At 35.9% G+C, this 15,305-nt stretch overlaps 2 protein-coding genes across 2 annotated transcripts; both read right to left on the reverse strand.

Annotated features, from left to right (window-relative positions):
- Positions 1-1,395: 1,395 nt before the first annotated feature.
- Positions 1,396-2,127, reverse strand: LOC132055977 (large ribosomal subunit protein uL15x). Its single transcript, XM_059448013.1, has one exon. It carries the CDS (start codon positions 2,042-2,044, stop codon positions 1,592-1,594), a length of 453 nt encoding a protein of 150 aa, XP_059303996.1. The 5' UTR covers positions 2,045-2,127; the 3' UTR covers positions 1,396-1,591.
- Positions 2,128-3,584: 1,457 nt separating this feature from the next.
- LOC132055978 (DEAD-box ATP-dependent RNA helicase 20) lies at positions 3,585-11,614 on the reverse strand. Its single transcript, XM_059448015.1, is given in 11 exon segments — positions 3,585-4,000; positions 4,113-4,346; positions 6,262-6,488; positions 6,570-6,655; positions 6,771-6,824; positions 6,827-6,865; positions 9,929-10,083; positions 10,168-10,329; positions 10,424-10,603; positions 10,683-11,272; positions 11,398-11,614. Coding segments are annotated over 11 exon segments (1,884 nt in total). The 5' UTR covers positions 11,460-11,614; the 3' UTR covers positions 3,585-3,905.
- Positions 11,615-15,305: the final 3,691 nt, after the last annotated feature.

Below are 15,305 nucleotides of genomic sequence, written 5' to 3' on the forward strand. Positions count from 1 at the left end.
ATGCTTATAAGAATTGTTAGTAAGATAACAGTAACATGCTAATAAGAATTGTTTTCAATAATTTTTAAAGACAAACGCTACATTAAGAATGGGGGCTAATTGGTTTTGTAGCCCTTTACACATTTGTATTTACTTTTATAGTACTTCCTTTCACAAAAAAATCTTTATTATTAGTGATCTAAAATAACACATAAGAGATCTTTGCAAGTATCATTTTCGTAGTTACATCAGAAACTCATTCTCTTTGTACTAAATTCGAAATGAAATGTATACTTAGTGTACCAGATAATTGTACAAAATTAAACACATTGCAGAACTTTACAATACGTCCTACTTCACACTGCAACTAATCTACACACTGAATTCACGTGCTTTTTTTTTTGTTTCTATTGGATTTTGAACCCTAATTTCCCAAAAGCCTATACCAGTCTATTGACCCTAGTTCACTCCTGATATATTGAAGGGTATATTAATATATGTTATAATAAATTATAACATTCTAGAACCTAAAATTCAATAAGCCATCACAATTCATATTAAGATTTCAATATTGTACATGAAGCAGACCCCTGTGCAATTCTTATAGAGACTTCTAATAACAAGTGCAGGCAAAACCACAGAATTAAACGTTTTGCGGCATGCAATGAAAGCGCAGATTGAATGGACATTGTACTTTCTGCACTGAAGGGAAAAATGGAAGAGGCCAAAGGGCAGCTCCATAACAAAAGCTGTGTTTCTACCCACAAATTCACTTGGTTTGAAAGAATACAACATAGACAATAGGATCTCTGAGTCAAGTTTGTAATTTAATCTACAAATGTCTTTACTCATTTTCAAGCTACACTCTAAACAGATTCACTACAATCCGACCTTGCCACTACTCTGTATAGTCCTATTGGAGGGCAACACAATACTCTAACTATTATTCCTATGTATCCCTAATGAATGAATCCCACCAGAAATTGTGTTGCAACCAAACAGTACACAGTTGAAAGCACAACAAAAGGAACTCATTTCCAATTCAAAATTCGAGTTTCAACCAACAAAGAGTTGACTTTAAATATCTTCCCAACTGACACTTTACTAGAGCAATGACCATCTTTGGAACTTTGTAATCAAACACCAATAGGGAAGATAAAATATCCGCCAAAGATGAACTGAAGTACCACACATTTCATTAATTGGTTTTTCAAAAGTAAAACCTCTCATAAGATTTACCAAACTAAGACACTTAACATAATCAAACAATGGTTAATTGCAGATACGAATATTTGCATCGCCTTAAGTAAACTAATTTTTTCATCTAATATGGATAGTCACAAAAACACATATATTGGTAACATTCGCAAAGAAATACAACATTATATAGCAAAACATGCTACGATTAACGATTCGTAAAGAAAGATCTCATCCAATTGAACCAGAGAAAAGCATAGTCAATAACCGAATGTATTTCAAAGCAAAAAACAAGTTTAAACATCCCTTGATAATAAAAAAACAAAACTGAAAATAACAACTACGCCTTAAACCCAAACAAGTCCGAGAAAGGCAATATTAAAATAACCAAAAACTACTAATCAAAAAGGCAAACCTAAGCAGTGAGCACAACAGCACCACCAGCCTCTTTAATCTTCTTCTCAGCATTCTTCGATATAAGCTTAGCCTTCACAACAACAGCCTGATTTTCGGGCAAAACACCTTTTCCAAGAACCTTAAAATACCCATACTGAGTAACATCAATGACAGGTGCAGTCCCTTTAGTACTACCAGCAGCAACCTTATCCTTCACTTCTTGTGGAACAAGTGACCATAACTTGTCGATGTTAACAGTTGGGCAATAGAACTTGTTACGGAGTTTGTGGAAGTAACGCATACCTACCTTACCGAAGTAACCAGGATGGTACTTGTCGAAAAGGATACGGTGATGATGCATACCACCAGCATTACCACGACCACCTGGATGCTTCCTGTGTTTGCCGATACGACCGTGTCCTGCACTGACGTGACCTCTCTTCTTACGGTTCTTCTTGAAACGGGTTGTCATTTCTGCTGGCGGCGGCTCTGAGAGACAAGGAAGAGGGGAATGGGGAATTAGGTTAAGAACCCTACGAGGATTGTGGTGGGATTTAGGGTTTCAGAGATTTATAGATGGAAGAACTATTTTGGGCTTGGGCCTCGAGTAACATTTTATCTAAGTTGGGGTTTAGGCTACGGCCCGCTGCCCTCAAGAACCACAGGTTTAACTGATTTAAGCAAATATTGCTTTTTTTTTTTTTTTTTTTTTTTTTTTTTTTTTTTTACGTCTTATTTTAGATTTTGTCCATCTTTGTAAAAGTAGTGCAAATAAAGCTCTTAAAAGATTATTCTTTCAAAAAATGTTAGACTTGGGTCTAATGTTAGCACATATATGGCATAATACAGGAACAGACCTTCAAACTTGACCTCAGCTGGCAAGTGTGCCCTCCAACTGTGGCTATGCACAACTTGTTATTGCACTGATGTGGCGCATAAATTTTGGAGGTGTCTAGATGATCATTTTGTAAATTGGAGTTCAACTGACAAAGTAGAGACGAGTTGAGGTGCCTACTTGCCAATTGAGCCCAAGTTTGAGGGTCTGTTTATGTATTATGCCTATATTTTTCAAGCTTACTGAGAAAATATTAGACTGTCGTCTATTGTTTGCTATAACTTTTTCAGATCGTGATATAACATTTTTCCGTATGATTTTCAGTTTGCTCAAAAAGAATCTTTAAATCCGTAAGTTGCAAGAGAAATAAAAAGAGGTTCATTTGAAAATTTCTCCTCATGTTCTCAATTTGTGTGTTTTCTTCAAAAATTCGAATCACTAGTGTCTACTCTTCTGGGTTAATATTTTCTACTTTTCTTTTGGAGGCTCAAATTTCAGACGAATTTGGGCACTAAATTAACTACCAAACGACAGAGAAGGAAAAAGAATGAAACAAAAACTACATGTGAAAAACTAATATTGAAAATAATAATAATACTTACATGGTGGAAAGCACTAACATACAACCCTAGAAAGCTAGTAAGCAAAATATAACTAACTACGGAGTAGGACGCTAATCCAACTCATAGTCCATATTCTCAGCAATCAGTCACTAGTCATCTGAAATTCGTCTCATTTAAGCCTTTACATAGGACCAACTTACTGTTAATGTCATGTGATATCAAGTCACGCTGATGATTTTCTTGTGAACGAGCTGAAAAGGTAGGAGCCGTCGATTTGATTTTCCGCTAAAAGATATATGTCCACCTGACATCCCATTTATGTTATTGAGGTTCATTTCCAAATTGTAGCTAACAATATTTGCACTTGTAAAAGGTAAAAGTTGATTCCTAAGGTGAGAAATATAGAAAAACATGATTGTCAAGCAAATACTGGAATTCCTTAAGTTAACCATATTCAGATTTCCTTTAGCCAAAGGATACGTATGTCGACATGTTGCTATTTTATCAAATGTCAATTAAATAGGCAAGTAACACAAGTTCTATCAATAATGGAGAACTGCCAAATCCATCACCAACACTGGCCAAAATTAAGGAAAAACCATACTGACGCTCGATTTAAAAGCTACTTAACCCGTCACTTCTTGCTCAATGAATTTAAAGGGTATAAATGTAGCACCAGACAGCATAACATTACTCTTCCTGCACAAACTATGCTACACTCCATCTGCATATCCAAACTCCTAATACATGCTAACATAACGAACCAATTCGATCACTACTAAAAAGGAAGTTAGTTAACTAAATTCAATCCGCTAGCAAGAAAAATAAACATTTTTTCACTGAAAGCGGAACAGAACGCAGAAACCCCAAAATTATGTCTAGTATACATATCCTATATGTATATAGCATCCCCTCTTCTGGAATAGGCACAGTAACTACCAAGGCCTTCTACCGAGAGGAATTACGTTAGATCCAGATTTCTGTCCCCGGTTCCCAAAGCCACCTCGTCCTCTAGACCTGAAATTGCTCCCTGCAACAAGAATGCAAAAAGGCAAACAAATCAATTCTTTATATTCATTGTGTTTGTAATTTGGGATTTACATGCATACAATACTCGGAAAGTTAAGGATTAGAACACAAACCTCCAGAGCTAGGACCAGCGGACCTTGCTAAGGCAGAAAGTTGAGGAGGAACAATTTGTCCTGCCTGCTGCAGGATCTTAATAAGTTCTCTGGTAAATTTGGCATTTGCATGGGTGAAAAATGTAAAGGCAGTTCCAGTTGCACCTGCACGTCCAGTTCTCCCAATCCTATGAATATAATCCTCGAGACTTGAAGGGAAATCATAGTTGATAACACACTTTATGTCCTTAACATCTGCATAAAAAAGAAACAAGAACTCCAGTCACACCCAACTGGTGAAAGAGTAGATACTTGCAACCTTATCCCTGCAGTACTGAGATCCAAGTGACCATATGTAAGATAACACATTTCTCACATAAATGTGCCCACCTTAACCTGGCAGGGATAAGGAGCAGCTCCACCAGAACTTCCAAAATCAAATCCAGTGACACAATAATCTTGCATGAGTCTACCGGGCTGTCAGGACAATCAGCTCCATAACCGTGGATGGGCAACGTTAACCTCGACCTTAGACAAAATGACGTGAGCCAAACCCTTTGGGAAGAAGTCAAGTAAATTGACAAAAGCCACCTCCCTAAGCTTAAAATTCCTAAAGTATAACCAACACGAATTTTCTTCCAATCAAATGGAGAAAAGACCTTTCATCTGATGATGAGCAGCTAGAATTTCAGGTGTCACATTCTATACCAGTTTCGTTTTTCCTTCTTATAAGTATTATTCATAGAGGCAATTGGTAATATGTTTTAAACCCAAAATAAATTCAGTTGAAAGCACCCACATATCCCCCTTTATACCCACCACCCAACTTTCTAAATGTAGAAAAGAGCAATTGGCCATTCATTCAGCGTGAATGCTCAAATGCCACTGATGCAATACTGGGTGGTCCTCATAGTATTATAAGTCATAACCACCCAACAACTTTTAATGTAGAAAGGAACACAACCAGCTACTCAGTTAGCTTGTGTGCCCTAAGGAATGTAACACTCACAAGTTCCTATAAATTTCCACTAACTAAAATAAAAAATGCATGCTTTCAATAAGTCCATAGATGTAAAAGGAACTGCACAGGTAATAAACTTATAAAGAAGTGAAGCCATGTGACTTCGTTTCAACATTGGTTCTCTTTGAGGATAAGATAATCCAGAAGGACAAGCTACAAGTTTTGGGTGTGATGCTATGCCAACAGACAATGAACATCACCTGCAATTGTATAAAAACTTCAAAGGCTGCAAAAAGAAAGTCCACTGATGAGAATGGGACTCTCTCCATGAAGCCTTTATAACCTACTCTTGATCTCAGGTTGTCTCAAACTGATTGACCTCTATCTGAACACTTTAGCATTTACCAACTGCAAATTGATTCTTTCAGCACTCTAATTTTCTAACATACTCCAACTTCAAAAGTGTATTCCCACATTTCAAATTAAATGTCCGACCCCTAGTTTTCTTGTGACCAAACTATTCAATGCAGACCAAAAAAGGAGAGTTCATGACATGCTACTAAACTATCAAACACAGACCAAAAAAGTATCTATCTTCTTTAGAAGTGTGTAAGTTGTTAATTCCCATACATTATCACATCATCATAGAGCTCACTGTAAGGCAGTTCCATCCTATTTAGAAATATGTTCTTCAATTATTTGAGATAACTCAAAAGTTGGCATAATATGTTTCAAAGGGATTACTATCGAATTTCTGCCTTTATAAAGAGAAAATTCTTTAACTGAAACTATGTCTGGAAAACTTGACAGACGGCAATTAGTGTTCAAACACCAGCTGAAACCCAAAACTCTACCAAAGTTGCAGTTGAACACAAAGACTGTTCTTTTTAACCGTAGCTTTTGAAGGAAAAAAGAGGACCTAAAGTGTGACGTGTTTACTTAAGCTCCTAGTTCGATCGAAGTTCAACTAATGGTTCTAATATTGACACTTCCCATAAATCCTATATTCTCTCCTGCTCAAGTGAACAAACCATTGTTATTGTGGTTAACCGTTAACGTGCCCCTAGGTATCGTCCCGAATCTATGTACCCAAACCACAGATCATTTACTCAGGAACGTTGACAGCAGCCGGAGACTCGTTACCTCTAGTGTAAAAGACCTAAATGGACAGACTAAAAAAATCCTAATCCGTAACATGATTGGTCCTACCAAGACCACGTGCAGCAACATCAGTGGCAATCATTATGGGACTTCTGCCACTTTTGAAATCAGCCAGGACCCAATCCCTCTCATCCTGGCTTTTATCACCGTGGATGGATAATGCTGGCCATCCATCCATTCTCAACTGTCTTGTGACTTGATCACATCCTTTCTTTGTTTCTACAAATATTAGGATTCTGCTTCCATCCATCACTTCTTTCAAAAGCCCAATCAACCTGGGGAATCAGAAAACCATGAGTAATCAAAATTGTACAGGATACCCATCGAGTAACATATTAGTGGCTATTAGATCATACCTGCTATACTTTTCTAAATCTGTGACTATTTCAATGACTTGCCTTATAGATTGATTTGCTTTCAACTCTGGAGATCCAATGATGACCTGACAACTTAAAGCACATTTAGACACATTCCAACCCGCCTTTAAAATACACTGATGTTGCTTGTGATGCACTCATATATAATGTTATGAATTATAATATGTCTTCACTGCTTACCTTATAGGGATTACGTAGAAATTGTCTAGCCAAGGATTCAACTTCCTTGGAGAGCCAGTGGCACTCCAATACAAGGTTTGTCTATCTGGTCTAATCTGCAGCATCATCACAAAATATTTTTAACCTGAGACTCTGAGCTTCCCTCAAAGGATTTTTCCAGAATGATGCAACAACTCAAACAAACCCACAAAGAAAAAGAATACCAGCAAGGCAAATACATGGTAACAAAGCATGAGAAATTTGAGACTCCTTACATTCGAATTTAAGAAAGAGAGATTACATTTTCAACCCACTTTAAACAAAAAAAGAAAAAACAATTAGAGGATTCGAGAAGCAGCAGAACCAAGTTATTGCGCATTCAAACAAAGTGAGAAGAAACAAACACATATGCAGTATCCGTCTTTCACGCATAGCCATAGAAAATGCAGAAGTTCAGCATGTGAAGCGTGTGATATATATAGTTAAACCCTGCATTAAGTTACATGAGAAGATGCAGAAGCCGTCTGAGACCAGCCCAATCAAAGATGACATAATTTGCCAAAGTTTAAAGCAAACTGCCGACTACTTTCATCAAAATACCTAAACTCCATTGATAATATATTGTTAAAACCTCTTCAATGACACGAATGTGTTGTGTCCCTCCATTACCCATTAAACAAAAGTGTAGAATCTCCATTATCCCTTCAAACTTTTAAAACATTTCAACACTCCCCAAATCCAGCTATCAGCAAAATATCCTTATTTAAGGGGCAAAATCAACCAAGCAAATTAGTCAAGAAAACTTCCTTCTCTCACATATTATTCATGGTCCTAGCAAAATTTACAAACTGAAGTGATATTAAAAAATTGGTAAAACATTCTGTTAGCTCTTCATATAATGGCTCAAAAGGTTAATATACCAACCCCAGAAGAAAATGCTAACCCCTGCAAACTAAGTCAAACAAAAAGATAATGATTCTGAACTGTCAGAGACAGTTCCACTCAATGCACTCATCCAACTACAGCTCCCAAGAAAAACAATGGAAGTTGAGAAATTGTAGTGGTCTGACTAGAACAGGGCCCAAAAAGATATCCTGATTTTTCACTACAGTGAACGAACATAATGAACTATTGCCACGGCCTAATAGGCTAATACATACGCGGCCCCATAAATTTGGCATAAAATTTCATTTTGACACCTAAACTATGGCTTCTACCAATTAGACATTACGACATAGTTAAAAGTGTTCCCGTTAAACACAAAAACGCAAATCAGGACGACAAATAAATAGTGTGAGTTCCACGCGCGTGACATGGAAAAAGTAAGTAACAAAAAGAAGCCATGTGGCCCTGATAACAATTGATCCAAAAAAATTAACACAAAAAAGGAGGAAATGGCGTCTTTCCCCATACCCACTCCCATTCGTCTTCTTCCGCATCCCCTTGCCCAAAAACAAAATTTCTGCCATTAAACTCCTTTACAATTTTTTGTCCCAAAAAAAAAAAAAAAAAATTAACAATAGAGCTCCTCCCAAAACTCATTATGTTGAACCCCAAGCAGATGCCGATTTATAGTACTATTTACTAGTACTTTCGGAAACAGCCGTCCTACCTTGGTAGGAGTCAGGTCTGCGTACACTCTACCCTCCCCAGACCTCACGTTGTGGGATTCAACTGGGTTGTTGTTGTTGTTGTTGTTGTTACTAGGCTTGGATCCTAATTCAACTCTATATTTCTTCATTATCTCCCCACCCCCCACCCGTTAAGCCCCAAAACGCAGCTCAGATCATAGTAGGTCTCTGTTGGAAGTGTCATGAATACGAAATCGGGTTTCTCGGGTTGAATATGATAGCATCCAGTTTTAAGTTCAGTATACAGTTATTGTCAAAGGTTGTTGCATTTACTTTTTTTTTTTTTTTTATCCAAAAGGGTATAAAATTTCGACCTTCTTGATCGTGTATTTTTATAATTTCCATGCTCGTTTAGTGTTTGATAACTTGCTGTGGGACAAAAAGGGTATGCGCTGTTTTTTTGATAATTTACATGCTTTGTTACCCTAAGTTGCTCGGAATCTTCAATTATGGTGCCGCACCCGTGTCGACACGACATGGGTGTGGGTGTGGGTGTGGGATCCGTACCAGATTTGGTCAACCAATTTCGGATACTTCAACCAAGATCGACAGAGAAATTCAGGACAGATACAATAATTTTGTAATCAAAACAAAAGCTAAGGTGAATCGACAAAACTGGAATATCTTTATATAGAAATTTGTATGTCAGTCCTTTCCCTTTTATCACCTTCTGGATTTTGGGATTCTCCTCTTGATTAATACTTTCTCCTTGGAATACCTTATATGTTTTCTACATAAAGTCTCAGTCTCATATTTTAGACATATAACTCTATTTTTAGATATTTGAATTATTTTTAGCCGAATCCCCGCACCTGTACCTGGATCCGTAAACTGAATCTTAAATTTAGATCACGAAGGATCTGACCTCTAGATCCCCACCCGTATCGGACACCCACAATCGAGTCCGAGCAACTTAGTTTGTTACCCATAAACGCTACTTGTAGCAAGTTGAATTGTTTCTATTGGTTTATTAGGTCAGACATATTCTTAAGTTCCATGGAAGTTTTACCGTTGCTTGATTTGATGAAGAGAAGAAGATTATCTTTTTTGTTTTGTTTAGTATAAGTCTACAATAGTTTTAAATGAACGGAGTATTTGGAAGAAGAGAAGGGTGATGGCGGTACAAGACTCAAGAGGAAGGAGGAGAAAGAAGGTGGTAACATCTATAAATATATATATATATATATATATATATATATATATATATATATATAGAGAGAGAGAGAGAGAGAATATGAGTTGTTAAGAAGAAAAAAAAGAGAATATATTACTTGATACCAACTCACGCGCCTTAGGAAAGTAAAAAATACATACTTTATCATGTCGGCATTTTGTGTTTAATTGACACACTTTTAACTATGTTGGAGTGTCTAATTGGTTCAAACCTTAGTTCAGGTGCCAAAGTGAAACTTAATGCGGAGTTTAAGGGGCTGCATGTGTATTTGGCCTATTAACACGGATGAGGGCAAAAATTGATTATCGAACAAAATTGTGCATTGTCATGCAATTAAAACATAAAGGAAAAAAGAAAGAAAAGATTGTGCATGCCTGGGAAATTAATTTCCTTATTTGAGGCTCAAACCCCATATCCAGCATTCGATCAGCCTCGTCCAAAACGAGATAAGTCACTCTTTTCAAGTTTGTATGTTGAGCTTCCAGCATATCTATTAACCGACCAGGGGTTGCTATTACAATTTCAACTCCTGACATGAAGTTTCATGTATTAAAACCAATTTGGCAAAAAGGGATTTAATACGAACATGTTAACGAACAAAGAAACTGAATACCTCTTTTAAGATCACGGATTTGAGGTCCTTTTGGGGCACCACCATATATGCAAGTACTTCTTATGTTGGCACACGATCCAAATTTGCCAGCTTCTTCTTGAATCTGAACAGCTAATTCTCTTGTAGGTGCTAACACTAGCACGATTGGACCATCACCATGTGCTGGATTTGAAGGATAAAAGTTCAAAATGGAGGCAGTCATAAAAACCAGACAGCAAGTCTAAACAATAAAACCAAACAGGAAAGTGATACTAACCCAACCGGGGTTGTGCGCTGACATGGACCAAAGCCGGCAATAAATATGCCAAAGTCTTCCCAGAACCAGTTTCAGCAATTCCTATTAAGTCTCTGCCCTTTAAAGCCATTGGCCATCCTTGTGATTGGATAGGTGTGGGCTCAACAAATCCTAGTCTTGAAATAACCTCGAGGCAATAATCTATCACACCAACTTCCAATCAGACAAATTTCAAAAGATTAAGCTAAAATCATCAATAATACATTTAAGCCAGTAATACCAGGAAAGTTCGCCTCGTGGAACATCTGAATTGGCCTAGGGACATCATTGCCTTCAATGGTAATATCACGCCGTGCACGATAATGAACGACCTCCTGTTCCGTCATTGCCCTCACAGAGTGATGTTCAATATAAAAATTCTTCTCAAAGGGTACTAAACTTCCAAAATCTTGCTTCGGAAGAGTAAGGTTATCTAAATCATCTCGTGATCTCCCATGCCTACCTCCACGTCCTCCATCCGAACTAAACCTTCCACCTCCACGCCCACCGCTATACCCTCCATCATAACCCCTACCCCCACCTCTGCCACCACCACTCCTACTTCCACTATAGCTCGATCCACCACCATATCGCCCGGGCCCACCATTAGCCACTCTGTCACCTCCATAGCCCCCGCCCCCGGCCCGGCCCATATCCGACCCTCTTGAATACCCACCTTCAAAAGGTGGATACCCGCCGCCACCGCGGCCGGATCCACCCATAGGCGGTGGGCCACCACCATAAGCAGGGGGCCCACCACGACCGTAACTAGAAGCACCTCCACCAGGTATAGGCCGTGGATACATGGAAGGTTGTGGACCCATTAGGTCACTGCAAAGTGTAAATACACAAATCAAGAATCAAACTTTATTGCCACCTTAGTAATCTATGAACCTATAGTTTATGCAGAAACATATACTAACATAACTAAGAATAATAACAAGAATAACATGTACCTGCGACGCTGTCGGTAGGAGCCTGAGTCACCGTATCTGGAGTCGTAATTAGGGTAACTCATAGTTGCAAAAGAGAATTAGGGTTTAAGATGGAATGGGAGGCAAAGAAACTTGATTTTCTTCTTCAATCGTGTTTCCCTCCTCTCGGTTTTGTGTTAACCTTTATTCCTCTCTCACAAATGTAAATATTTTTACCACTTGCCTATGAGATATTTTCTGATTTCCTATTAGGGTCGGTAATGTTTTACTATTTTACTAGTGTTACTTTTTTTTCGTTTGTTGTAAAAGAGTTTTGGTCAATTGGGGTGGCAGGACCCAAAAGTCTTTTTCTAAGTGATAGGGCCTTTATTTTTTTTCATTTATTTTTACTCCAGAAATTACTAATGATAGGATTAGCAAATATATGAGGGCCTCTTTGTATTTTTAAAAACTTTGGAATTAAGTTTTAAACTTTTCAAAAAAAACCTTTTCTCTTCTATGTGGGTAATCGTTACTGGAAGCTAAACTTGAAGTATATATACATTTGGTTGCTGAAAAACGTGAAGAAGGAGCTGCAAGCCATTGACGACCATTAACAAACTTTCGAAGCTCTAAATAAAAAATGTGGGTTACCGCAAACGAGTTTCGTTTTGAGTGAGTGATACCCAAAAAAATTCGAAACATCGAGGAGAATACATATCTGGAATTTGAAGCAATTTTGTTGAGATTTGACATGATTTTGGATCGATTTTATAACAACTCTCAAGGTTGAAGAAGATGATTGTTCAAATTTTGGATTACCGCAATTGAGCTCTATTTCACGTGACTAATATCTCAAAAGAACCGGAACGTGAAGGGGAGCTCATATCTGAAATTTGAAGCAATTTGATTAAGTTTCGGATCAAAATGACAAGAAGTTCGTCTCAGTTTAAAGTTTAAAATCGCCAAAAATAGTCTAGCAGAATCTTTACTCAGGTCTATAGTTTTTACTAAGCTTCTGCATTGACCATTATAGACTTGAGTAAAGATTCTGCTAGACTATTTGTGGCAGTGTCGTCTTCTTCATTTTGGACGAACTGCTGTAATTTGATCCGAAACCATGTCAAATCTTATATATATAATGCATATATACAGCAGTTGTCATATGGAATGTAGCAACATAAGTTTTATTAGCATTATATAGTTTCTACTAAGCTTTTGCATTGGCTATATATATATATATAATGAGAACTGAAAAGGGTCACATTTTAGTCAGTAAGAAGCGACTACGGTTATTAGAAGCGATATGATTTTTGTAAGCAACCTACGGTTTAGATGAAATTATCTTAAAGATTGATGAATTAATTATTGAAACTTATCATTGTTGGTATTTAAATGAATATTTAACAAAATGACAGCGTCATTATTGATATATATACTAATATCATTGAAATAATATAAGTCGTTCGCTATTAATCTAAACATTACAAGTTGTTCTAATTATTTCACCTATTGCAATAAAGACAAGAACATTTCATATTGATCGCCTGTAATTATGTCATTAATTTCAGTATAGATCATATGTAGTATAGTAACCATTTGCAACATGACTAAAAAAATATATGATGTTCAAATATAGTTATGTCACCAATTCCAAATTGTTACATATAGCTATGATCATCATAACTTTTTCTTCAACACATTATTAACGTTACTCATTAATTATCATTATTTTAGATTATTGTAGTGTTGTTTTACTAATTTCATGGTGATAACATATTGTTTAGTTACAAATATATTTATAATCTAAAATTAGTTCACTTCTTATTAAAAAAAATCTATTTTGATTAAAAAAGATGAAGTTATACAAATCATTCGCTATTAATGTAAACATTACTAGTTAGTCACATAATTATTTCGCTTATTGCAATAAAGACAAGAACATTTCACATTGATCACATGTAATTATGTCATAAATTTCAATAATCGATATGGATCATATTTAGTATAGTAACCATTTGCAACATGGCTAAAAAAATATGCGATGTTCACATATAGTTATGTCACCAATTCCAAGTTGTTACATATAGCTATGATCATCATAACTTTTCCTCAATAGGTTATTAACATTAGTCATTAATTATCATTATTTTAGATTATTCTAGTGTTGTTTCACTAATTTCATGGTGATAACATATTGTTTAGTTGCAAATATAAGTTTTATAATCTAAAATTAGTTCACTTATTTAAAAAAAAATCTTTTTTGGTTACAAAAGCTAGTGTTAGGTTGTAGATTCTAATAACATGTAGCCGACTTATTAGCAGAGTATGCAAGTGTGGTGACATAGCTCTTTTGAGGACCCCATTCTACTATAATAGTTCAATGGTCTATGCATAGACGTTGTCTTGTCTATATATAGATTGGTTATAAATCTGAAATGCTCATCTTCAACCTCAAGTTCAAATCTGAAATGTTCATCTTTTACCTCAAGCTCAAATCTGAAATTTTATGCAATACCATCTTTAATTTTCTCCAAATTCCCTTAAATTTGAGATTTAGACTCCTTAAAAGATCCCCAACAAAACCCAATAACACCCACTTGAAATAAATCACTCCTTCATAAAATCAATTTTTCAAGGTTGAAGCTCACAACTCCAAGAATGACTATCAATGGAGTAAATTTCAGTTGTAGGAGGAAAAAAATGTGGGAATGAATGGATGGGAATATAATTTTATATTTCTTTTTTTTTATAAGGTAAAAGATATATTTTTAGATTTTTATTTTTGTTTATTTTATTATTTCTTAGATCAAAAGGGTATTTTTAAAACTTGGGGGCTGGTTTGAAAGCTTGGAATAGTTTTTATTTATTAAATCTTTGGACGAAAATGTATTTTTTTAAACTTGGGGGCTTATTTTGACTCCCCAATAACATAACTTATCTCCACTTAATTAGCCTTGATCCTAAATCCCTATCACCTAATAATTAAAACTTGGGGTCCAGATTCCTAAAAAAAACTTGCTTGGGGCCCTGTCACCACACTTCCCCAAGAGTTTTATTCAGATTCCTTCGTTTCTTCTCGAGTTGTACATATTGACAATACCAAAAAGAGAAAGAATTTTGGTTAATTTTTCGGCAAAGCTATCTCAATTTTTTTAATATATTTGTATTGTTTTTTCTTAGAAATTTTTATTTTATAAGAAAGATATTTGTTTAATTGAACATTTTCCAAAGCGAAAATATGTGTCATGCATTTAGGTTGTAATAACTATTGTATCAGAGCCGAAATTTTATAATATATGGTGGGACGAACTTTTATGTACTTCATGGAGTGCGAAGTGTTGTCGCAAATGCCAACTTCTTAGCAGGCCTACTTCTAACAACTTCTCAACAAGCCTACTTTGAAGTTTCTCTGCAAGAGTTGCTACCGATTTATTTTGTTCTCTTTAAAAGTCAATATACCAATGACAATTTCTCATCACTCTTCATCTTCTCTGGCAGCTTTTAGCTTTGGACTCGTACCGCTCCTTAAAAATATTCTCATTTTCTTTTTACTGTTTCATACACTTTCGAATTATCAACAGATTTTGGCACCGCATCAATTCGTCCATCTATTTTATTGTTTAAGTTGTCTGTGATATTTGTTCCCAGAAAATCGACTTGTAAATTGCATAAAATTTTCGTATCTACAAAAACGTCTCTTGTCTGTGATATTTGTTCCCAGAAAATCGACTTATAAATTGCATAAAATTTTCGTATCTACAGAAACATCTCTTGGTCCTACTCTCCTTTGTTTCTCAACTGAATTTCTGAAAACAAAAAAGTCTTTATTTAATTCTAAATCTCTAAACTATTCTACTCTAGAGATGACTGTCGGATCCATTCAAATTAAATTTATCAAGCCTTTGAATTCTCTTTCTCTACAAAATTATAACTTCATCATTATATAT

The sequence above is a fragment of the Lycium ferocissimum genome, chromosome 5 (genome assembly GCF_029784015.1).
Source record: "Lycium ferocissimum isolate CSIRO_LF1 chromosome 5, AGI_CSIRO_Lferr_CH_V1, whole genome shotgun sequence".
Lineage (NCBI taxonomy): Eukaryota > Viridiplantae > Streptophyta > Magnoliopsida > Solanales > Solanaceae > Lycium > Lycium ferocissimum.